Below are 26,556 nucleotides of genomic sequence, written 5' to 3'. Positions count from 1 at the left end.
CTCACATTATTCCAGAGAATCTAACAATCTTTTTTACACACGCACAAAAAGGTAAATTGGCTGACTTAAATTCAGAAGACAGCTTTTCTTTCTTTTTTTTTTTTTTGCTTAGATTTTGTTCACCTGAATAATCAGCCCATTCAAAGGGGGATCTTTTGTCCCTCTGAGGACCTCAACGGCACCAAAATTGTGAAGTCCTTCAATGCATGGAATGACTCGGAAGCCAGTGCCTACACACTGATGGACCTGCCTTTTAGAGCCCCAACAGTAAGTGTTTTCTGTCACTAAAAGCAGTAGCAAGTAGTTCTGCTGGCAAAGCTGGCATTGAGAGAACTGTAAATGGACATTTAAAGTGCACGTACACATTTAATGCTGTAATACAATGATGAACAACATAGTGCAAACTTTAAAATCTTTTTATTCCTTTAACTATTTATTTACTGCAGAAAGGACTGTAGAATCAGTGTTCTTCAGCAGTGTTACATGGGCAGAAGACAGGGCGGAATGTCTAATGGCAAAGTACACCAAATATGTTGCAAACTATCAAAGCAACATGTTCCTGTGCATTAAACAGTTGTTTAGCAGTTCAAACACAATGCTATGTTGTGTTATTATTCAAGATGGAAATCCCCATCATTTCTGTAATAGTCCTTTAAGCACAGTGGAGTGCTTCTGTAAATGTTAGAGTTGTTACTTGCAGTTACCCAAGAGAGCTGTTCAGAAGGTTTTCCCACATAAGTTCTATCAAAGCTCTTTCTCGGTTGTTAAATACTAAACAGAAAGAAAATTTCCTTAGAAGTGTGAAGGTGAGAATCTGTTGTGACAACGCGTCAGGATGGAATTTTTTTGGGCTCACTAAAAATATTCTCTATCCCATCCCGCAAGCCTGAACCAAAGGAGTTCAGAAGTCCTCTTCCTGGTTGTGTATCTCAGCATACTATTAGGATTAGAAAGTTTTGTTCACCTGCTGTTTATATAAAAGTCTGTTTAAAAGTAAAGAATAAAAAAATGACCCAAGCTAATTTTTAAAATTTTTCACACCTGAAATTCAACTTAAAATCTTGATGTGGTCTCACCAGGTATTTTGACATGGCCCATATAATGCAGCGGACACTTAAAAATTGCGTGCAGGTCTCAAACACTGCAAAAGTTTTTATGCATATAGGATGTTGGATTGGGTGTTTCAGTTTGATCCTAATTTATAACGAAGGAACAGTAAATATTTTATTATTTGTACAGTAAAAATGCAGTCTGTTTATTTATTTTTTTAATAAAACCTGGATGTGTGTGGAGTGTTACAGAAAAATAAACAGAGAAGTGTGCTGAGCCAAGCAGCTTACAAACTAAATTAGATGGATAACATATGAAAGAGGATAGCAGAACATAGCAGGGAGGGAGAAGAGGGACTGGAGAGCGCACAGCAAAATGGAAAAGGTTTCTGGGGACAGAGTGATTTACATTGGAAAATTAAAAATGGATTTTTTCCTTATTCTGCTGAAAGAGGTAATTAGCTGTTCGTTTCCTCTCCCTAGGTCAAGTGACTGTATTTTCAAACTTTTGCATTTTAATTTGACACTAAGATTGGTTTAAGAGCGTTTCAGGCCTGAAAACAATACGTGCTGCTTGTGGTTGAGATTAAATCCGGAAGACAGGATACAAAATCTGCTATCCAAATTGCTCAACGGGACAAACATCATCTATGGAAAGCCCTGCTGTCTACTGGAAAGAGGGCTTAGCAGTTGGCGTCACCCTGCTGAAACCATAATTGAGGTGGGATTACACTCCTCTTTGTGCTGTCTGTCATCACAGAGCAAGTGCCTACAAAGGCAAGCTCAGAAATCAGAGCAAGGAACTGTGAAGAAAAATAAGTGCTATCAGTTGCTTGAGGCCTCCTGTAGGTAGGCAGTACAAACACTGCACCTAGAAACCCTAGGAAATTACAGTGTTTCTGTTCTGATATTTTTTCTAAACTATATGATTTGTTGTAATGTAAAAGGCCTAACACTACCATTGGTTGTATAAGTCATACTGTGTAAATAAGGGGCTTCATTACCTGTATTTGTAGGAAAATTAAGAACAAAGAAACCCGATACATTGCCAAAATCAACATGGGACTGCCAAAACTGGTGATGTCTTGGAACTGGGCTCTGTTCCATTAAAACATTCATTCTGCAAAACCAATGCCTACAGTTTGAAGCCAGATGAATTCATAAAAGCAACAACATAGCAGTCCCTATTTCCCTTTCTTGTTTTACTCCAAATTAGATACAATTCATCTGACATCCAGGCAGAAGTAGCTGAAAAATGTCCTTGTCTTAGTCTTTTCTGTTCCTGGCTTTTGAAACAATGTCACATAAAAAAATCAATTAATCAATCATAACCAGCATTGAAATATCTTCAAATCCCCAAATGACCTTATGAGGATTTCTTCTTTCCCTATAAGTATAAACTAAACTTTGCTTTATACTCTTGCCATTGGGAGACAGTGAGGAGGAGTGGGCTATATCAAATACGATTTATATTCAGTACAAGTATTTACGTGCATGGCCTTGCTCCTACCATCGTCACTGTTAGTTTTTGTAGGACTTCAGTAATCAACGTCTCCAAGTGAACAGTAATTAAGTGATATGATTTTTTTCGTACTCTGAAAAAAGATCAGATTTTTTTTTTTCCCCCAAGAATAATTGAACTGTATTATTTGCATGTTGTTCTTTTTTCACTTACACACAAATATTTTTCTCATGCTATGGGCCGGGGGGGAGAGGGTTGGACTTTCAAAATTGGTATGTCTTCTACTAGAAGTTATTCAGAGGTGAGCTTGTTTGATTGGTTTGGGTTTTTTTTTTTAGTCAATTATGAAATAACTATTTAGAAAACCCTCTCTTTAGGAAAATGTGTATAGTAAACAGATTCCCAAGACAGAATAGATACAGGCATCAAATATTCCTGGGTTTTACATCTGATCTAGACTTCCTTCTAACCTGGGCAAATCACTTAGGAATCGTGGTTTTGTCCTGGACTGCAAAGGAATTCCTTTATCCTTTTAACTCTCTTCAGACCAATGTCTTGCACGGTCTTGACAAAATACATGGTGAAATAACGAGGCTCCGTGTTGTGCTGCAGCCTCCACAGACAAAGCTAGAACAGCAAAGATTTAGACATACTTATCTATCAAACATTTTCTTTTCTCCAAACTCCCAAAAAGCATCTCAAATTTGTAAGTCTCAGTCAAGTTTACTGATCGATAACTGAAAACACGGTCAGTTCTGGTTTAGCTGTTTTGTTATAGGCAGTAGAAAAGCTTTCCTTTAGGGAGAATAATGAGCATTTTAAGAAGGCAAACTGCATTAAACCTAGCTGCTTCCCTCTATTCTAGTGTTTCCACAAGGACACACTTAAACCTGCTGGAAGGAATTACACTAATGGAGAGCAACTTCATAACTTCTTGCCACTGACCCTATTGAGGCAAATGATAGAGTAGGATTTAGAAAAGGATTACACTTATATATGGAGAATAAAAATATCTTCCACTAAGATTATCCTTTCAAAGGGATAATAACCCTGGTTTAGGGTACAAACCAACTGCTAAGACTCTATACTGAAAATGAAATTCCCACATCACTGTTCATTATGCATGTTTCGCAGCTTTGTGAAACACCACGTCATGGCTAAAGGCAGGCTATCGTTTCGTCAGCAATGCTGGTCTGAACCAGTGTGGCACTTCCCAAATTTCTTATCACACCAAAATTATCCATCTGATTCTGCAGAACTATAGTGTAAATAAATCATAAATAATACATGACTTTCCCATCAGAGATTAAAAACAAATTCTTTTGCAGTTCTAGCAAAAGGCCAGTCTTCATATACAACCAAACAATACCATAAAACCTGCTTTTAAGGGTGACCGAAATGCCGTCCTTGGCTAGTGATATGTTCTTCAATTGACCCTCAGTACTAACTGTGAAGAAATTTTGTTATGTTACTGTTACTACCTTGATGTCCTCCACAGCTTCCATGACCATTTTGTTTGCTTGCTTAAGTAATGTGCAACATTTATGTTGACTAACTCTCAAAAAGTACCTGTTGACTCAGGAAAGATGTAGTCTGTTGTCCATCTGCTGGAAAACGTCAAACCTCTTAGCTTCCAGTACAGATTCATTGTGCATTTGGTGATGTTTCGAACCATGTTACATTAAATAAACTGTGTTGTCATATCACTTGGAAGAGAAATAATGAAGTGCTGGTTTAGCCTGTTCATTTTTATTATCTTCGTTATGAGGTGTTAATAGAAAGAAGGCTAAACAGAAAAACATGCAGGGCAACAATGCCGTGTATTATCAACACAGTGGAAATAGTTGGTTTAGAGTATTCTCAAAGGACAATTGCTACTGTGGGGATTCCAACAGCGGGATTCTTATTCTCCCTTGCCAACCAAGTACTCATACCGTGGGATGACAACAGAAGACAGATACTAAACAAGGCTAATGTGGTGGTGGTGGTGAATGGAGTTAAATCCAGTTGGTGTCCGGTCACAAGTGGTGTCCCCCAGGGCTCAGTGCTGGGGCCTGTTCTCTTTAATATCTTTATCAATGATCTGGATGAGGGGATCGAATGCACCCTCAGTAAGTTCACAGATGACACTAAGCTAGGTGGGCATGTTGATCTGCTTGAGGGTAGGATGGCTCTGCAGAGGGATCTGGACAGGCTGGACCAATGGGACGAGGCCAATGGTATGATGTTCAACAAGGCCAAGTGCAGGACCCAACACTTGGGTCACAACAACCCCATGGAGCGCTACAGGATTGGGGCAGAGTGGCTCGAAAGCTGCCCGGCAGAAAAGGACTTGGGGGCGTTGGTGGACAGCCAGCTGAATATGAGCTGGCAGTGTGCCCAGGTGGCCAAGAAGGCCAACGGCATCCTGGCCTGCATCAGGAATAGTGTGGTGAGCAAGACTAGGGAAGTGATCATCCCCCTGTACTTGGCACTGGTGAGGCTCCACCTTGAGTACTGTGTTCAGTTTTGGGCCCCTCACTACAAGAAGGACATTAAGGTGTTGGAGCATGTCCAGAGAAGGGCTATAAAGCTGGTGAGGGGTCTGGAGGACAAATCTTATGAGGAACGACTGAGGGATCTGGGGTTGTTTAGCCTGGAGAAGAGGAGGCTGAGGGGAGATCTTATCACCCTCTGCAAGTACCTGAAAGGAGGTTGTAGCGAGATGGGGGCTGACCTCTTCCCCCTGGTGACAAGTGATAGGATGAGAGGAAATGGGTCCAAGTTATGTCAGGGGAGGTTTAGATTGGAGATTAGGAAACATTTTTTCGCTGAAAGGGTTATTAAACATCAGAATAGGCTGCCCAGGGAGGTGGTGGATTTGCCATCCCTGGAGGTGTTTAAAAAAAGGGTAGATGTGGTATTTAGGGACATGGTTTAGAAGTGGTTTTTGTCAGGGTAGGTTAATGGTTGGACTTGATGATCTTAAAGGTCCCCTCCAACCTCAGCAATTCTATGATTCTATGATTCTGTAATGTGCTGGAGAAACTGAATAGAGAAAAGTTTTGGGAATTATCTCATTTCTTGATTATCCTGCTGATCTGATTTCCTCAACACTACCTTTTTCTCTCTGTCCTTTCTTTTGACATACAATTCCTATAGAAGATCTAGAGCTGAACTTGATACGGGCATGTGTTTTCATCTTCTAGTAAGGAAGCTGTATGTATGCAACTTAGTGATGAAGTTGAAATGCTCAGTCCTGATCGGTCAACTAGTACCTTTCTTTGACTTAAAGAAGCTTTGAATCAGATCTGTATTTCCAATAAAAGCAGTAAAATGACTTCTTTTAATAATTGACTTTTTCCTCTTAGAGAACAACCAGAGTTAGACCCTGTGGTAAAAATCCCAGGGCTACAGGAAGTCCACACTAAAATGTGAATTTATTCCTCTTTGCCACAGACCTTTTTTTTGCCCCTATACTTAGTAATATTTATGTCCTATCACTGCTCCTTTATTTTTTTCACACTTGACATTTTTATTGACTCTGAACTTGCTTCATTCCTGACTAAGTAATTTAAAAGTCTTCTACTGTCCCTTAAATAACCTTTTCTCTCTTGTGATTTCTCTATTTATCTTTTAAATTTTTCCTTGTCCTTATTCCTCCACAAATTTAATTCAAATTAAAGCCATTTTAATCTGTTCTTTGTAGCCAAAACAAGCTCCCTCAGTTGCTTCATTTCTGTTACCTTGATCTAGTTCTGATTAAATGGATAGCTACAGGGAAAAATTTCAGAAACCTCCATTCCATTAACAATCATCATTAACTCTCTGCAGAACAGCACCTAAAAAATGTTCTAGCTACAAGGCTAAGGAGAAAAAAAAAAAACCAAACCAAAGAACACCTGATCTAATTTATTTAAAACAGTTTTATCTCAGACACTCCCCCTCCACTTACTAGAACTATCAGATTATTTTTGTTATTTTACTGGCAGTGTGTTGAGTACAGTAATTTCTACCGAGGCAAGGTGCCCATTGATGATGATGATGATGATAATGATGTGACGTCAACTTCCATTTTGCTGCAGGAACCTAAACAATAAATGCCATGATACTGTCATTCAGTTAGTGTATCAACATTAACATTTTGCTCCAATTACAATAACAGCCAGAGGTACATTTTCTGCCTCTGAGATCAGATTATTTGTCCAGCATTTCATTGCTGCTAGTGTAGAAAGCCAGGAAGTGCACTTTAGCTGTTGAAGATTGCTGTGGGCAGATCTTCAGCACAGCAATCTTCAGGTCTCCAGCAAAGACTATCTCTTCCAGAATTCCAGATGCTCCCGGGTTCACCTCTTGCTACTGGCACATTGGTTTTAAACACACACTGTTTCTGATCACTTCAGCCATATCTCACAGATGTTTTCAGAAGTAATGTCTGTCTCTATTGCCTGAAAATACCCATTTCCTTTGATAACTGGCGTTTGTCAAAGGTATTTCTGAGTTGCACTCTAATGGTGAATACCAACCACTAACACAACTGCAGCATAAAGGGGAGAACTTCATATCTACCTCAGCACCTTCCTCCTTTCCTACCAGCAACCTTCCTTTTCCTGGGAAGGAAACGCACAGCACATGACAGCTGTACCACCACCTGCCAATACTTGTGACTGGAAAGAACACGTCCAACCTCCATAGCAATATTTAAGCTTGATACAGGCACAGACCTTTGCACAGGCAATTCCCTTGTCCTGGATCTTAGGCCACAGCCAAGTTGACAGTGTTCTTAGTAGGCAGGCTACAACTGATTCAAATATTTCCTGGGCTTTTCTCAACTCTGGTGTGATTCTCGTAGCTCAGTAGCTGAGGAATGCACAGCTGCAGCTTGCAGGCTTGAGCTATGAGTAGTGGCCATGGCATGCCATTCCAGAGCAAGTGCCGCCCTTGATGAGAAAAGCCTGGCCATGAAGAAGAGACAGGATCTGTCCACGCAGATGAATAAGGAGGGGGTTTGGTAATTTTCATGACCCCATTAGCTGGTTGGAACTGATGCCAAGACACGTTTAGGACAGTGGCAGTTGCACAGAGGTGAGTGTTTAAGTCTCCTTGCCTGACCTTATATCAAAAGGCAACAGAACAGTGATGGTTCACACAGCTGTTCTTCTCTCCTCTTCAATTTCTATCAGGTCATCTGCTTCCTGGGTGCAGCCTAATTGTTTGCTTCATTATTAATCTGGGGTCAGTTGGCCTAAAACATGTTTGTGGCTCCTGATACTTACCTAAAAATGTTTTTAAATTATTATTTAAAATGCTATAGTCTTCAGACTTGGCAATTGAATTTTGCTATAAGTTGATTAAGACACAAATGCTTTCATCAAGTGCTTTATCACATACTTGACAGAGAGCAAAACACCTTCATTCAGTGCAGAGTGAAAACAGAACTGGTATGGAAATCAGGCGTAAGGTATAAGGGATTTGTGTTCCAGTGTTTCTGATCCTTAATTTAGTTTCCAAAAGACTCTTGTTCAATGCTGCCAGGTTTTTGGTAACCAAGTCTTGGGGGCAGCTCACAATTCAGTGTTATGCAGTGGGAGAAATTAAATAGCCACACTACTAAAGGAATAAATGCATGTTTATCCATTGAAGATCATTTCTACTTAGTTAGAGAAGTCTAGCTACTGATGTCGGATGACAACAGAAATCGTACTTCACAGGTACAGAAACTTTCCTGAAATGAAAACTACAGAAAACCTACTTGGTAAGTATTGTATTACTTGATGTCAGATACAATGAAAAGGGTCCCTTCCTGCCTCTCTTTTTCTCCTCTATACTCTTATCTTTCTTTTGGGAGAGAATAGATTGTTTTTCTTCACCAAAATTCTAAATCAACAGTACACATATAAACTGCCCTTTGACATTTGCACTGCTGATGGCATATTTATCCCCTGAAGATGATCTATTATAGTAGTATATTCTTGACCACTTCCTCTTTTAGAGAAGCACATGCCAGCGTATTCAGTAAAGTTGGGCAATATACCTGTGACCTCTTGTTTACTCCACAGAAGATGACAGTGCAAGATGTTCCTGGTGCCTTTCCTACAGTGGATGTCCCAGACCATGCCCATTATACAATTGGAGTAGTCATTCTTATAGTGGGGATCACAGGAACTCTGGGTAATTTCCTGGTCATCTATGCTTTCTGCAGGTATCTTTCATTTGGATGGTTTTTTTTAAATACCGAAATTCATGAACTTTAACAGTACCTTGACTGTGATCTGCAAATGCAGCACAGGCAGACTATCAGACTGCAATGCAGACATAGTAAAATGCACCAAGAGAAACTGCTGTAGGAAAAAAATGTGGCAACCTGCCATTTCCCTCTGACTTCCCCCCATTAAGCACAGCCATAGCAAAATTGCAAAGAATCACCCAGATATGCCAAAGCAATAGAGAAGCACCCAAAGGAGATACCTTTGAGTGATTTTTTTTCTACTGGCTGAACTGTGTCTGCACTGGACTGATGGGATGTTTTGCACCTGTGTCTCCCACATATCTTCTCTATGTTAGATGTTTCCTTCCTCCTTCTGCTTACTACTCTTTCTTTTCCCCCTCTGTTCGTTACTGGCCATGTCTCTTGTTTTCACATTTTCTAACACTTGGCTTATTTCCTTTTAACATACTCCAACTTTTATATCTGAAGGAAATTGGATCCCTGACAACAATGTGATATTTTCACCATTCTTTTCACTCATCCTGTTTCTGTTTTGTCATGCTGGGACAGAGCATTGGCATGATATCCAGGCCAGTGAGCTTCTACTTCATGATTAGTCTTTAGACACCAATGTAATAAACCAAAACAATAGCAATTATATGATAATTTGGCTATATTAAATCACTGGAGTGGGGACGAAAGGAGTCTGGATCTCGAGCCTACATTTATGTGGCACATTAAACAGTAGGTTTCAGTATGTGCATTCAGAGTAGATGCGAAGACTTAAGTATGAATGACATGGCCTTAAGAACACAAAAGGTCTTGGCAGGCAGACCAGATATGTGAGGATAAAGTACGTGAGCTAGCTTAGCTCTTTGGCTGGTCCCATACGGGTAATCCAGTCATGGCAGCTACCGTTCCACTGGAGGACACAGTTTGTCTTCATTTGAAGATGTTATGAAGACAGATAGGGATACCGATAGCAAAGTAACAAGCACATCAGATGCCTACAAAGTAATCTCAAGTAATGGCAAACTGTAAGACAGGCAGTTGCCTGAAACAGAAATATGTTCCATAACTTTTGCAGACTACCGAACAAATACAAGCAGCCCATAAGCATCTACTAATAATATCTCTTTGCTCCTAAATTGACAGGAGACAGTAGTCCTAGTGATTGTTTCTGGATCAGCGCAGAGAACCCATCATTTATTCTGGTATTTTTCAATTGTGCCTAAGACTGAAAATTTGAGAAAAGAGCTAAAAGGCTACACTGAACCCCAAACTGAGGAGCTCTCAGTTGAGCTTTTATGTGTACCCTTTCAAACACTGTCCTATAATACTGTGAATAACAAATACAGGCAGGATACAGTAAAGGCTGGCTATCGCGCTCTTTAAAGTCAGTGTCTGGGCCAGTGAAATGAGTGTCATAGAGAAGAACTGGTGTAAAAGAAAATGCTTGATGTGGTACATAGTGAGTTCGCTTAATCCCTGTATTTGGAAGTCACTGTTGATCTTATCAGCAGTGGAAAATGCGCTGCCCTCCCCCTGCTTAACACGACCCAGATCCAGCAAATCCATAGAGTACATCAACTTTAATTTCCTGTTAATCATGGACATGCAGTGCACTGGGTCAGAATATTTAAAGAACAATATGATTTATTCCCATCACTGAGCTGGTTATCAAAACAATCCTGTAAAGCGCACAGGAGCATAAGGGTGTAAGACTGCGCCTTGCTTATGTTCTGTCATGAGGGAAATGAGGAGCATTCTGCTCTAACTTGCTATGTAGTGTGTGCCTTTGTACTTGTGAGGCTGCCAAGGCTCACAGGAAAGAGTAACAACATAATTAACAGTGCAGCAACATTTAGCAACATTCCTTCTGATCTTCGTAGGAGTAGGAACCTTCAGACTCCAGCCAACATATTCATCATCAATCTAGCTGTTAGTGACTTCCTGATGTCCATTACGCAGTCTCCAGTTTTCTTCACCAACAGCCTCCACAAACGCTGGATTTTTGGTGAGAAAGGTTTGTATATGTCCTTTCTAAGATATCACCAAGTATGTTCTTACCATAGTGGCAGTTAATCTACTATTTCCTCATCCTCAGGTACACCTGCAAATGTTGGGAACACTTCCCAACATTGTTTCAATGTTGACATAAATGTTTCTTTGAACATTTTTGTCTGCCTGCAATAAATACATTCCCACCATGGCAAGGAAAATTACATATATGAGATAGATACAAAGGTGACATTGGCACAGGACTACTCTTCTTGCCAGCATTCTTCCCCAATCATCTCATAGCTTAGTTACTGGCAAAGTCCTATGACAAAAAAGCACCACCCCTCAACAGACCAGCTTAAAAGCTCTTCTAAATAACTTGCTCTGGGACTTGCACCTGACAAAGTGAGGCAAGAAAGCCTGGCAAAAGTGAGTTTTCACAACAGAAATATTAACTGAACATTTCCTGTGCAGTAAGAAAATGTGGAATGAAGGTGCTTTCATTCTTCCTATATAACTGTAGTAAGAGGAAGACTACTCTTTGCCTCTTGAACAGGTATTGACAGTGAGGAAGGTCAGAGAAATAATGCTGCTATTTTGCTCTCTGACGATCAAAACCACTTTTTTTATTTAGTTCCATGAAGTGTTCAATTGCATACATGTTTAAATAAATAACAACCAAACCCCTGCTTTTAATCATTAGGTTGTTTGAATAATTAGAATCACTCATTAATATATTCATAGTCTACATATTTACTTCAGTTCTGCTGACCTTGAGATATAAATGGTTCCATGATATCAAAGTAGCTATAACCCACTGTTAAGCAAAACAGCCGTTTCTACGGGAGCTGCAGTAAAACTGGAGTTAAACAAGATATTAATGGACTGCTGAAATGATTCCACTAGAAACATCAGAAATCATTGAGTGAAAATATGTTAAGTATCACTGTCTCCAGCAATTCAAGCAAACAAAATCTTTGAAGTTTATCTCCATGGATAATGTAATTAGCTAGACAGACAGCAGCTTTGAAATAGCGTTACAGCTGCAGGAAAACTGAAGTTCCATTGCTTTACAAATTCCAGAAGACATTAGTTCACAAGAAACACAGACTTGAACTCTCCCAGAAATTAATTAGCATGGGTAGATTAATTTCACTGCTACTTCTGTCATCTTCATTGAAAGGCTGTGAGCTGTATGCCTTCTGCGGAGCTCTTTTTGGCATTACATCTATGATCACTTTGATGGTGATTGCCTTGGACAGATATTTTGTCATCACAAAACCCCTGGCTTCTGTTGGAGTGACGTCTAAGAAGAAGGCCCTAATAATCCTGGTAGGAGTCTGGCTGTACTCTTTGGCTTGGAGCCTCCCGCCCTTCTTTGGATGGAGTAAGTGAAATGGAATAAAAGGTGTTTTTTTTTCTCTCATAGCATGGGATTAAATACTGGTTACAGGTATAGAAGAGGTTTGAAATAATGGCTTGCATAGTAGGCTTGAATAAATCAATTTGAAGAAACTGGTAAAATACATATTGAAACTGAAGATGTCTAATAAAAGAAAAAAATCCAGTGTGTATTACAGCATATTGCATGACAATGGCACTTTTCCTTAAGCTCATTACTTACTGAATAAAAAGCAGTAGATAAAATCAAGGCTAAAATTTATGAAGGATGTGCCCATTATCCCACACCTACTTCTGTTGAGCCAAATTCAACAATATAAAAGTGAAATAAATGTATTTTTCTTTTTTTCTGATCACTTTTTTCCTCCCCAAAGGTACTGTGTAAGATAGTCATGTGAATCTAAATTTCTTTATTCATATAAAAAAGGAATACAGGCTGAGTATTCTGTGTAAGTACATCTTCAATAAGTCTTGACTGTGTTCTGGATGGGCAAATTGCACTAGGTGTTGGTCACATTCTCCTTTCAGCCATTGGTATCTTCACTAAGGCTTCCACTAAGGATGGCATTTAGTAATAACTAATTAATTTGCTTATGTAAATGTGAATTTTATGCCTGCAAATTGGAACACACATACAGCATCTTGATCCTTGTAAGTTGTAACAAAGAAAGTTTCTGTAATAACAGAATCTGCCTCACTACCATTAATTTGATTCAAGGTGAGAATATAGCAATGTTTCATTTTCCCAAAGGATGATGCAACAAACTCAGTTACTGAGTACAATTTAAGCAGATTTTTGTTATTGTCTTGTTACTGTCATTCTGGTCCCCCACAAACATGAAGCATGTTTAAGCAGGCAAACTGCAATACTGGGAGAAGCAGCCTTTAGTTGAATGAGGAGCTGTTAGAACAACAAAATTACAATATAGTCTTACATTCTAGGTTCTTAATCGGAGAAAGTGGAATAATTGCTTGAAAGGTGTTGATATCTTGTAATTAGACTCTAATAGTACCCACAGTACTAACTCTCATATGGCAATTAGATGCATCTGAGCACATCTGGTGCAATTTTTTTAAGAGTTCAACAGAAAATATGACTGTAAACAGTGAAAATTACAATACAAACATAAAAAAACATTGCTGTTGACAATTTCTTTACTTCACAGTTTGACACAGTTCTTTTAAGGAGATTATATTTTATGTGAGGCAGAATATTGGGTGTGTATGATTTTTTTTAACTTGTACTCAACTTTCCTTCACGACAAAATTAATTTGATTGGCACAGTATCTCTCTCCTTTGCACAGTAAATTTCTCTTACCTGCAAAAGCTTAAAAAAGTGGCAGCTACAGTAATCAGTTTCATTTCACTCCTTGGGAAGACAGCAATTTGACAGGAAATGGAGATATTTAAAAATGATACAGGTCTGATCCAAGACCCACTGAAGTATTTGGAGAAAAAAAAAAGAAAGAAAAGGAAAAAAAAAGAGGTGCTTTAAACGAAGAATCATGTATCCTTTCAAACTCTTTTCCCATCTAAATAGGACTAAATTCCATGTTATTCTAAGTATCTTTCTCTAACTTCTGCAATCAGAATAAGAATCCCTTCATGGCTTATGCTTTCTCCCGTCTGTCTTTCTAGGTGCATATGTTCCTGAGGGTCTGCTGACTTCCTGTTCCTGGGACTACATGACTTTCACACCATCAGTCCGCGCCTACACGATGTTGCTTTTCTGCTTTGTCTTTTTCATTCCTTTGATTGCTATCATATACAGCTATGTCTTTATATTTGAGGCTATTAAGAAGGCCAACAAGTAAGTAGCCAACAGTCTTAAGTTGTTATCCTTCCGTTTAAGTGACTGCTTATTATCTTAAAACAAAGACTAACAGAAGAAAATTGGGATGTTTTTCACTTTTAAGTTGTACGCATGACTGAGACAGGAAACCAAACAAGAATTCTGTCAATAGTCAACATGGTAAGAAGTATGATCCTTCAAAGGGCCATTCTTGAATTTAAGCCAGAGCTGTTCAGTACATTGTCTAATAACACGGAAAAGAGTATGAGTAGCACCAGTAGAAATCTGAAAGATGAGAAAGGACTAGAGAAATTAACCAACAAAGAGAAATACTAAAGGGACATCAGAGATACCTAACAAGAGTGTATCAACAACTATTCCACAGAAAAATAGATGGAATTGAACGACAAATTCCATGTTTGGCAGAGGGTGAAAAAGAAGTAAAACATTTCATCTCAGGTCTCTGAAACAAAAGCTATTGTTATAAAAATAAAGGCCAATGTCTGCCAGTGCATTTGTAGTCTGTAGATACCTGTCCTGTAGAAATCAGCATATCTAGTCACATAGCTCAGAAGTACAGAGGGAGAGTAAGGTAGCAAAATCAGACCTAGGGAATCAAAGAATTCTTTAACTATATTTTAATATAGCACTGTTCAATAGGCTTGAACACCTGATTTATGTGGAAATTCTTTGAGTACAGGACTATTTTCTTCATTGAAGTACATGTGAATTTTGCCATTGATTAGTGGAACAAAAGTGCATTCAATTCTGAAGGACCGGTCACATACAGACATTAACACACATTGAAAGTGCATGACTTTTAGCATAAACTAGCATAAGAGTAATTCTTGCTCCATTTTATGAAGCTATTTGCTCAATTCCCTACCACCTTTTTTTGCTGTTGTATGTTTATTTCCCCTAGGTCTATTCAGACATTTGGAAGCAAACATGGAAATAAAGAGTTCCAGAAACAGTATCAGAGGATGAAAAATGAATGGAAGATGGCCAAAATTGCACTGATTGTCATCTTGCTTTATGTCATTTCCTGGTCACCATACTCTGTTGTTGCTCTGGTAGCTTTTGCTGGGTAATTATGAATGTATCAGCAAAGGAGTATTCAGTGAAAGCAAAAGGTGTGAAATTGTAAGAGAGATGAAAGTCAAAGCTACCTGTCAAGTTTAATGCCTGAAGTACATCCAAAACATTCGCATATTTAGGAGTGACACTTAACAAATGAGGCACATGCTGACTGTGATTTTTCCTTACTTTGACTTTAAAAAAAAACAAAGAAAAAAAAAAAAACCAGGAAGGTTATTCCTGGCAACATAACATTACTGTGCTAATGATTTCTGAATGCCTATTCTCTATGCTAGGATATTTTAACTATCTGAACTTTATTTAGCACCAAAATGCTACGTAATGCTCTTTTCCTTCTCCACTTCTTTTACTTACAAAAGTATATTCATTTTCTTGTGTTACATCAAAATGCTGAAATTCCTTACACATATAAGCAAGTTCAAACTTAGAACATTGCATTGGGGAGCTTTTTGATGCTGAATATAAAAGATCATAAATATAAATCTTCTAAGCATGTTCTTCATCTATTTAATTGTCAGCATTTCATACAGTAATTTTAGCAAAAGCATGATGCTATTAATACATTATCTGTACGTAGCTTGGCACCAGACTATAGTTGATACAATCCAGGTACAAGTAATAGACTGGGAGTCTGGACACCTTGGCTCTATGTGGTTATTTCTCCCATGTGTTAACATGTGAATCTTCCTGCGTTTCAGTGTAGCCTTTGTAAAGTGGGTATGATTATCTGCTTTAGAAAGTCGTCAGCTGCAAATCCTCAAGTGGAAGACTCCCATGACAGTACAAAACACTTTTATTTGCATTTTTCAAGTCAGAAATAAAAAGCAGGTCTTCCTAAAATTAACACACAGTTATCCTTACTTACTTATGATGGAGCATTTTGGGAGGCAGGGGTGATTTTTTTACACACTTAAGGAAGAGGCCACTGCAGGGCCTCTGCTCAAACATAGCTTAGGAAGACAGCTTCCTAAACATAGCACTTCTAATATCTTACGCTTAAGAAGAAAAAATGCTAAGAGAAGAGGATTCTCTCCCTTTGTATCCAAAGGGGCAATTCCAAGCAGCAGCATACATTTTCTCCATGAAGGTAAACAGGTTCTTCACTCAGAAACACGAAACCTTAGGATGTGTCCCAGTGTCCCGTTTCCTATCACAGGTACCGGGCACCCACCACTGGTGATATGTGACCAGCTAGAGAGAGAGGAATAGCAAGAAGACAAAGAAATCCAGCACAGTTACCTTGTAGCACTACTTGCTTTAAGATACCTCAAAAAAAGAAATCAAATTAGGAGATGTTTTAAGCTAAACATTTTAGCTCTGTAGAGCTGTCAGGGTGTCCCATATGATTCAGCATCTACCTTAGGAAATTAACTTGGCTTCTAGCCCATGTCTTACACTGAAAAAAACCTGAGCAAATGGACAGTTTTATAACTCTACCGTATGTGACAAATAAGCATTTGCAAATTTTGCTCATGAAGACATCTGGTGAACAACACAGCTTCATTCAGCTTCTTTTCCATTTCTGAACTATGCCTTTTAGGCAATCCATCGGATTTTTCAGAGATTAACAGACCAAGCCTGGAGGCCTTCTGTGAACTTTTATTACTATGAACTCAGACACAATCACTACATGCCACTCTGTGGCTATAGTCTTGGACTAAAGACAACTCATCTGACAGAGCAACAACATACACAAAATGAAGGAAGAACCTTAATTCCTTTAGAAAATATTTTGGATGAGGAATACTATGCTAGCACACAGTCATGCTCACTAATATTGTTGGCCTACGGCTATTTTCTGGGAGTGGTTAGCTTAAACAAAAGCCTCTGGCACTGTTTGTTTCTGCTGGCTGAACTCTCCATCAGTCTTACCAAAGCACTCTCTCTCATCTCAGGGTCAAAAACTCCATCACAGCAAGGTCATACTGTTGCGTGTTCTGCAGACTCTGTGACGAATTACACCTCTAACCAATGCTTTGAAAGTATGATTAGGAGAAACCATGTTAAAAATTCTATCTGGAGAACATGCTGCTTGGACAATTCTTAACAGTGAAAAGCCTTAAATTAGAGGTGAAATGGCATCTCAACATGCAGGCAGCTGACAAAATGGTTCCTGTATTACCATTGGCAAACCATTTCCACCTCATCACAGAGCATAAACATTCTCATAGTATGATGAAAAATTTCTTCACTGGGAAGAGGAGCTGCAACCTACTTAAGCAATTCTCTTCATTGTTTGTTTGCAGTGCTCATGAGAGACTTTCTGAGAGAGGATTGAGATGAAAACCTGTTTTCTCCCATAATATTACAGGAATACAAGGCTAATCAAAAGATGGAACTTAGAATGCCCTCTCAGGAAGAAGAGCAGTGATAAAGAAAGGATGTTATCCTTGGCAGGAAAGACCAACTTACTGGGCCATTTCACTAAGAACTCTTTCTACCAATGCAGGAAGAGATCTTCATAGTCTCTAAGCAGGTCTATGGAAAATTTGCCTGGTAGAAACTGCCTATGAAATGTTATTGTTATTTTGGTCTGAGCTGTTCTATTGACTTTATTCTTACCAAGACCTTCTGAGCTACTTCAAGATATCTTCAAAAATGAACTGGCTGATAGCAGCATGGCAGATAGACATCAGTCATAATTCTTTTATCCTTTAGAGTCACATCACCTGCATATATGCATGGTCACAGTAACATGCGAGACTAACAAATGACATCTGAAAATACTTCCCCTTCACTTTTTAGTTCAGATCAGGCAAAAAATAAAGTTTGAATTGGAAAATAGATTTATTAGTTATCTTTCGCTATAATTCCTCATTCTGCACACCTATTTTGTGACATATTACTCAGCAAGTACATCTGCTGAGTTTGGAACAGGAAGATACTCTGATGAATGCACACTCACCTATTGAAGGCTGAATTTGTCCCTAGGGTAAACAACATGGGAATTACCACCATATTGAGTCACCGTAGTGAAGTGCTGCAAGAGAAGCCCCAAGAAATCATGTTTCTCAGAAATGCCATTAGGCGGATGTTGATCTTTACAGTCAAAGGGTATAAAATTTGTTCTCTCACTGTTTGGGTACAGAACTTCCCCTTTTACTCTCTCTGGAGCACTACCAAAGCATTGTGTTGTCAGTGTATAACTGCATAGACTACATAGGACAATACTAAATATAGAATGCATTTGCATTACTCTAGGTATTCCCACGTCCTAACACCCTTCATGAACTCCATACCAGCTGTGATTGCCAAAGCTTCTGTTATCCATAACCCCATCATTTATGCCATTACTCACCCAAAATACAGGTAAGTTCACTTTTATAAACTATGTTTAACACAGCAAAGAAAATCAGACATTTAATTGTCACTTTTAGGACTAGTACCTGAACTCTGCTTCACCTGTTCATTTTATCCCTGCAAGACAGCCTCGCCCTGCCCAAGGAAACTTCTCAATGCCATATAAATGTCAGTGGAATTTGTACTTGGAACAAATTACTATGCAGATGGGAGTTAGAGATGTTTATGGATACTGATCTGTACTTACAGATTACATGATAAAAGACAGAGACCCTTCCACCTCAAAGGAAAGCACCGTAAATTTTTTAACCATTTTCATGGGAGATGCAGATATTTGTCAGTGTTGCAAATAGCAGTTTGTTAAATTAACCAGGCCAGTGAGAGACGCAATTCAGTAAATCAATCCACCTCTTCTCTATTCTGTGCATCTTCCCCACCTTTCTTCAAACTTTCATATTTCAGATAGTATTTCTTCTGAGTTGTAACATCTAGGGTCATTACCATATCAAGTTCAAATGCAGGCTGTAAAATCTGATGGATGGCAGCAAAGCCATATATATGCTGCCATTTCACCCCTTACAAGGACCTGCTGGGGAACTGGACAGAGAAGAGGTGGGCATGAACATCTAAGTGTGGAAGGCCAGGAGGAAGAGGAGAGCTAGGTAAAAGAGTTTTCTTATGCTACATATGAGGAAAGAAATACTGTAAAATAACTGCACTTTTTGCACAACTCTACAGAGAGCTGGCAGACAGATGTGTAAGAGGAAGCTAGAATAGCTGCTTAGGGGAAGATTAAAATAATTCATTATGTGGTACTTCTGCAAGGTTCAGTTTAAAGGGACAGAATTTTATTTTTGCCCTGATTAAGCTGAAAGCAGATAAAACATCATTTTAATAGCTCCCTTCAGTTCGAAGAGTTATACTTTAATGCCCTTATCCCTGCCAAGCAATAAATTTGAGTTCTGCAGAACACTGTGAATAAGTGATCTTGCAGGGTGATTGTGTATGAGATATTGGATATCTGGAAAACTCTTTTCGTACCCAGTAATTTTCCAGTCCATGCAGCATTAGTTCATCTCTATGAATAAATGCATTGTTTATGATGACTGAATTTTTGTGCTAGCTGAAAAAATCTGACTGGTTCTACCTCTCATCCATTAGGACAGCCATTGCAACGTATGTTCCTTGCCTTGGATCCCTGCTGAGAGTTTCTCCTAAAGACTCACGGTCTTTCAGCAGTTATCCCTCCTCCAGACGAGCAACTGTAACCAGCCAGTCTTCTGAGATAAGTGGGCCGCAGAAAGGAAAAAGGCGACTGTCTTCTCTCTCTGACAGTGAATCAGTAAGGGAGACGCTTCTCATACATCCATTTTTAATTGCAAAGTAATTAATTTTCATATAGAGTCCTTCAAAGTGGTAGATTCTTTAGATGAAATGCATTATGGTGCTCATTACAACAGCTCCAAAGGAAGCAGAGACACACACAGTGAAATAAAAGACGTTCTGTCCAGCTGAAGTGTAAAAGCAGAATGTGGATCTTTGTGTTCTTGATGATTTGTGACACTAAAGGAAGAGTGGAAAGATGGAACAGGAATTTTAGAAAGTAAGGGAAGCTTAGAGTCAGAGCACCCTTGACAGTCTGATCATACTTCTAGGACATACTTGTCTGACCACAGATTTGAAGATTGGACACACACACAAAAGAACCTGCTGGCCACTAAATAGTTCTGTAGTGAAAGCAAGGTTGTAATAAAACAGACACTGCTTTCTGAAAGTGAAATGGGCTGTATTTGGAAACATATTAATCATCAGATTTAGACAAATCAGTAAATCCATTACAGAATCATTCTCACAGAAGACCTCAACAGTTTGCTGTTGCCAGTCTAAGTGAAGCCAAATGTTTTGCACAGCAGCTGGAAACAGGGCAAATATTTGGCATCCCAGGCTCTCTCTTGCAACCTAAAGTTGCACTACTAACTAAGTAATTAAGCACATTAGTTCTTTGCAATTGTTTTAAAAGAAATTTCCAAATATATGAAAAGCCATAATTTTCTCAGTGATTCTTATTCATAGTCGAGATAATCACTGTACCTAACCCAGGCAAGTTCTGAATTCTGACAGCTGTTTTTAACAGTGATATTTCAATTTCTTTGCACTCTATATTCTTTGGCTTCTTGGTCTAATCAAAATGAAATTCTTCTGGCTAGCAGCCACCATTCAGGTGGAATGTTTTAAAACTGGCTGATAAAAAAAGAAACATTTTTATATTGCATCTCGTAGACTGTGAATCCTGATTCTTAAAAAAAAAACAACAGACTCTCTTAGTAACACTGTGTGTTCTTGTACTACTATCAGCGCTTGAGAAGGGGAACCTTACAAACAATTCAACAATGCTTCTTGCTTAGGAAAGTACCTCTTAATACCTGAGGTAAAATAGTGGAATGGAGAATGAAAATTCCAAGCAATTGCCATGCTTCAGTCTGGAATTTTCTATAGGCCTTGAGTAAGCCTGGATCTTGTTCAGAAAAATGACAGAGTCAAGATTTTATGACAAAAGTACGTGTCCCTTAACTATCTGATTTGACCATAGAATACTCTGATTTATTACTAAGTAGCATCAGTTTAGCTGAAGTACAGAGCAGAAAGAAAGGCTCAAGTTTAAAACAAACTTGCTTTGATGCTTGCTGATAATTTATTTGGGTTTTTTTTTTTTGCACCATATGTGTCTCAATTAAGCTATAAGACTTCTAGACATTCACTCCCAGTGCAAAAAGGCAGTACATATGCTGCCATGTATTTTATGTCAAGGCTGGCCATCAAACTGTAAGCTGATAAATTATCTTTATGCAATTTTTTTGTACTCCTGTGGATACAAAGATATTCTGCACCTTGGAAAATCCTAAAGAAACAATTTCCAGTGGGTTCTTTGCAATGAAAAGGAGCCAAGCTCCAGAAGAGATGCTCAGAAAATAAAGTCACTTCCATTTTAAAATTCAATCAAAATGGGTCTGTAAGGGCTAATACATTCTATGCGTGGAATGGGAAACACAGTACACATTTTTTAAAATGTTGGGATCCAGAAAATAGCCCAGTCCAACCTCTTGTGCTTCAGCAGGAAAACATATGTTTAGATTGCCCTCCTGGATATTTTGTTAAGCTCTTCTAAAAAATCTTCCACGGAGACATTTCAGTCTGGACACACATCACTCTGTAGACTCATCTTCATCATTGCTTCCCCAACAGTTAGAAAACTGCTTCTGAAAATACAGTCTTGATTGTCACCATTACAACTTAAATTAATTTTTCCTTAACCTTCTTCTGTGTTCCCCATATCCTTCCCCACAGTTACACAGAAAAAAAGGGATCCTGATCCTACTTAGAGCAATCAACCTCTTATGTATTGAAATTCTGGTATAGCATTACCAATTGGGATTCTCTTTTAATAGCAAAAGGCTCATCAGGGCAATTTCTCCAGTTTCATTGAAGTTCATGTTTTTCTACACCTCTTATTTTTATTTTCTTCCCCGGGGAAAGTTTATCAAAACATCCAAAGCACATACATTGCTTATGAAAAACCCTTGCTGCATGAAAAAAATTTAAGAAAGTATATTGCACTGTTATGTTCCTCCATTTTAAGGCAAGGTACACTGCCAAAGACAGAATAGGCTGGTTTGCCATGAGCTGCTCATCACAACCCCATTAGCTGTTTCGTTGTTTTATTATGTTCTATGGAATTCTGTGATTCCTCATCATTGCAGTGAAAAGGCTGCAAGTGAGGAAAAGGAACAGAATTTTTGACTTCTAGGAAATTCTGGTGGGTTAGGTTTTTTTTTTCTTTTGTTTTTTTGTTGTTTTTTTTTTTTCTCTTTTCCCATTAATTGGAACATAATTTACAAAATCAGGGCTTCTTCATGGAACAAAATATTTCTAAAGCACTGATTCTGCAGTCTCCAGACATTTCCTTCTATTGATTTCTCCTTCCACCCAAGCCACTTTGGAAACTTTGGCCCTAATTCCTCCAAACACCTGTGCTTCCTTATTGGGTACTACTATGGAAATGCTGTCTCCTCAGAGCTACGAGGTGCATCAGAGAAGTTTCAACAATAAAGAAACACTATTTTGTTTGAAATTTTGCAGTGCATCCTGTGGAGAAAAAAATAAAAAAGTAAGCCGAATTTTAGACTCGGCAGACTTGATAGTTTTGTTTGTACCTCTTATAAGCACAGATTTTATGAAGTCATACATGGCATAACTTTTTTGAAATGTCTTTTATACAACGTCTCTCTCTTTTACAATTTCTGTCTAGGTAAAACTGATTCGCATGGGGCAAACTGGACTGAAGTCTAAGGAAGCTAAAGTGATTGTTTTTGCTGCATTCATTTTAGGGCTGTACTGACACAGAAACTGATTCGCCCAGTATGTTCTCCAGACTTGCTAGCAGACAGATTTCCTATGAAACAGTTAAAGACACAACTCAAACTAGTAACAGAAGAGCCAAACCCAAACTGGAGCGTCATGATTCTGGGATTTGTGAGAAGGTAATAGACTGCATAATATCTAAATTCTCTGACAGCTGGTAGGTTAACAATTCTGCACATTTTACCATAATTAATCATGAAGGTTCCTGCCAAGAAGATGAGGATAACCTATGCATTAACACAATGAGTAATAACTTAGAGGCTGTAAAAGGTCATCAGTTTTTTATTCCCACCCTGGTTCATTATTCAGTTGTCTTTGTTGCATTTCTGACAAGCAATGGTGCTGTTTTAGTGAACTTAGCATCTGAATGGTATGTTGTCTTGTGTTTGGTTTTAAGTATGTATTCAGTAACATTTGTATTTCACTGTCCAAATTACTTGGTCAATCTTTCTGTTGTCCTGCCATTTGCTACCAAATGAACACATATGGCGAGAGGTGTAAAACACAGCTATCATCTCTAGCATATCACTAGTTTTCAGTCAGTCCTCTGCTGTCTCCCTGTTTTTCTGTTTCCCATACTTTGCATTTGACGTATGTAAAATATTGTGACATACTTTATGTCTTTCTTATCTGTGTTCATTTTTCAGACACCTGTAGATGCTGATGACATATCCATGGTGGAATTAAATGTCACAGAGTACCCTGCTACATCTACTGTAAGAATTATTATTTTAATATTTGGCATGGATCTAACTAACCGAGGGAACAAAAACTAATGACAATCCCCGTTTCTAAGCACAAATTAAGTTACCTTTTGAGATGCAAATTCACACAATACTCCCAGCAGAATATAGAAAGCATGACTGCAAAGGGTAGATCATTGCTGAAACTAAGCAGAAGAACACATGTACTCCTTAAATCCAACTTGTGAAGAAACTTGAATATTTTCTTGAATTCAGTAGGTCCCCTGATGAGGTCTGTGATTTCCTTAGTGGAGCATGTAAGCATTAATTTTGTGCCATCTTTATATGAATAATATATATAGTAAGCTGAGATAGCCATTCCGATGGGTACTGCAAGGAAATACTGAATTCTACACTTACTGTTTTTGTATTAAAGGGTACTGTCAAACTGTATTTGACAACTTTTACATAAAGTGTGACCCATTCATAGTCATATTCTATCCTCCATTAGGGATAAAATTTACAAAATTTATACTGAGACAACCATAGTCTTGTGGCAAGTACTGCTGTACAAAGTGACGTTGTTAACTATTTAATATTCTCTGTTTTGGGTAGCACCAAACATCTAAAAAATGCAACTTGGAGGAAATCAGGGTAAGTTTTTGAAACATGACATATCACCTATTCAGTAAGATGTTATGCTAGTGTCTATTTCTTCTTCTATGTAACAAAGCTACGACATACTTATAAATTTTTTTTTACATTTGCCACAAGCGAATCAACTTGCCTTAATTCCTGAGAGACAGAGAAATAAGAGAAAAGAGTTGACAGGTGAAAACAAGCCAGTTTTATCTTTGCAGTATTAACCTCAATGTGATAAAAACATCTTAAATTATGTCTTTATTGTTAGTAGTGATCCTTATGAGCTATTGCTAGCCTCATCTTAACACTCTCATTTTTTGGTGCTGTGCAAGTGACAGCTAATATTGCTATTGTCAAAAAATTCTAATTAATCTTTCCCTCACTTCTCGTTTTCACTTCATTCTCTAGTTTGCTTCCGCCTTCAAACTATCCATGCTACATTTTACATCACCTCTAGCCCCAATGAACCTAAATAGTCCCTTTACAGAGGGACTCCTTACTTTATTGAATTCATAGACTGTCTGAGTGTATTCACAGCACTTCTGCTCATAGTTGAATGGGCTGCCATTAGTCTGGTCTTTCATCAAAGTAGACCAGCTCTGAAGTAGCAAATGCAAAGTCTGGGCTTTAGTACATTAAATTGTTTAATTTTTTTTTCTCATAAGTTACTCACAAAACATTCAAAAATGTTCAGATCTACTTCTTCCTCTGTCCTTTAAGTTTGGTTTTGAGCTAGTTGTGGGGATCAGCAAAGCGCTTAACTAAATATATGACACTTTTTTCATAGATGATGCAACCTGATCTCCTTGTAGATGTTTGTGTTTTCCATTTCCTTTAAACCCTTGCATCTTTTAGAGAGACGAGAGCCCGAATGGTATTGGACAAAGAAAAGGAGAGTCTCACCACGGACCATCTGCAGCCCAGATACCCAGCATTACAATAACATACAGCAATGTCCAAGGAGTAGAGCTGCCTTCTGGATACAACTCTGGTTTCCTGCACCCTAAGATCAAGAGCCACAAGCAGAACAAGAAGTCCAACAGCTGAGTGAGTGGGGCAAGCCCGAATGTCACCTAAACAATACCTCTGGAACAACTGTGCACCAGCTGAATCCAGAATACCTTCCTACGTTGTTCTGAGATGCCCCTACAAAGACACCACAAGACAAGCACAGATAAAAGCAAGGGGAGTAAACTTTTCATCATGAGAACTCTCTCCAGTGGTTCACTTCTTGATCTGAGTCACATTGTAATTTTATTATCCCTTCTTTATGCAGCTCATGAAACAATTTCTTCCACTTGGATTTCACTCTGCTCAAGTATATTCCACCACTGCATGGATCTTACCTACAAGCTTCCTAGGATTAACTTGAGAGGAAAGGGAAGTACGAAATTCAAAATTGGCCTTTGTTCACTTAGTGTAGTTTAACTTCAAAGCCATCACAGCACTAAAGCTGAGAGGTTTGGGGAAAGACGTACATTACTTCCTGAAGATGGCTTCTTTGTTATTGTGAACTTCCTCGACCAAATGAAAACTTAATCACACCATCAGTGATCCCTTCCCTCATTAATGACACATTTTCCCTCATTTTCTTCCACAATCCAATTGAAAGGCAATGCACTTGAGCAGTAATTTGAAGTGTCAAATCTTTATTTTAATTTCTGAGATTCTGGGGAAGAGAAAGAAATAACACTGAGGATGATGCCATAGTCCTTTCCATACTTAGATTCTTTTTCTAACAGTCACTTAAGAGACCAGTTTAACCCACTTTTAGCTAACCTCCCCAGAGCTGTAGGAAAGTATTAGGAAACTTCTTCTGACTTTCCTTTAGCGGGTATCTTGGGAAGAATGCAGAATTCAAAGCAATGTTTATACTGAAATGTCTTATGGCTAAGTCAATACATCTGCCTTCTAATACTTCAAAGTGGTTTACCTTTAGATGTGCTTTTCTAAAGTAAATCTTGGGAGAAGAAGTGTTAGTTCTCAAAAAATAGTTGTTCTAGAGATGTGTGGAATCCACACCATCCCCACTTTAGCATTTTAATAGAAAGGAGATTGAAAGGAGCTATTAACAGTTACTCCCTTCACCTACCACACCGGATATTGTCTCCAGGCATACGGCAATATTAAATTGATAATATATACAGCTAGCAATAAGGAGAAAGAAGGGAGAAAATGTATCATCTTCAAACAGGAAGTACGTTCAAAGATATTCATCAAGCCTAAGCAATTTTATTATGACTTATTGCTTAGGCTTTTAAAATTATTTAAAAACATGAAGCACGTAAATCTTCCCATCCTTTGTCATGAAGGCCATTCACACCAGTGAAAACTTGGAACAAATGCTAGTGAATGCTGCCCGTTTCATAAGGGTCACAAAAGGCTGAGCCTATCAAGAAAATAGGTCAAAACTCACACATGCTGTTTCACATGTTAATAAGAAGCACATGGTATGTGTCTTTAAGAGCTAGACCTTTTGCTCCTGTCATGATTTTGTTCCCAAGTAGTATTGTAGAAGAGT

The 26,556-nt window shown here is 38.4% G+C and overlaps 1 protein-coding gene across 1 annotated transcript; it reads left to right on the top strand.

The window, feature by feature from the left end:
- Positions 1–213: 213 nt before the first annotated feature.
- Positions 214–25,082, top strand: OPN4 (opsin 4; the record flags this gene model as incomplete). The annotated part of the gene is made up of 12 exons (XM_082486248.1): positions 214–267; positions 8,550–8,692; positions 10,591–10,724; positions 11,883–12,086; positions 13,740–13,911; positions 14,816–14,980; positions 18,193–18,300; positions 19,453–19,633; positions 22,677–22,829; positions 23,358–23,426; positions 24,009–24,047; positions 24,891–25,082. The coding sequence occupies exons 1-12, from the start codon at positions 241–243 to the stop codon at positions 25,080–25,082; spliced, it is 1,587 nt and encodes a 528-aa protein (XP_082342374.1). The 5' UTR covers positions 214–240.
- Positions 25,083–26,556: the final 1,474 nt, after the last annotated feature.

The sequence above is a fragment of the Vanellus vanellus genome (assembly GCF_965231255.1).
Source record: "Vanellus vanellus genome assembly, chromosome: 7".
NCBI classification, from domain to species: domain Eukaryota; kingdom Metazoa; phylum Chordata; class Aves; order Charadriiformes; family Charadriidae; genus Vanellus; species Vanellus vanellus.
This window is presented reverse-complemented; position numbering and strand designations above follow the sequence as displayed.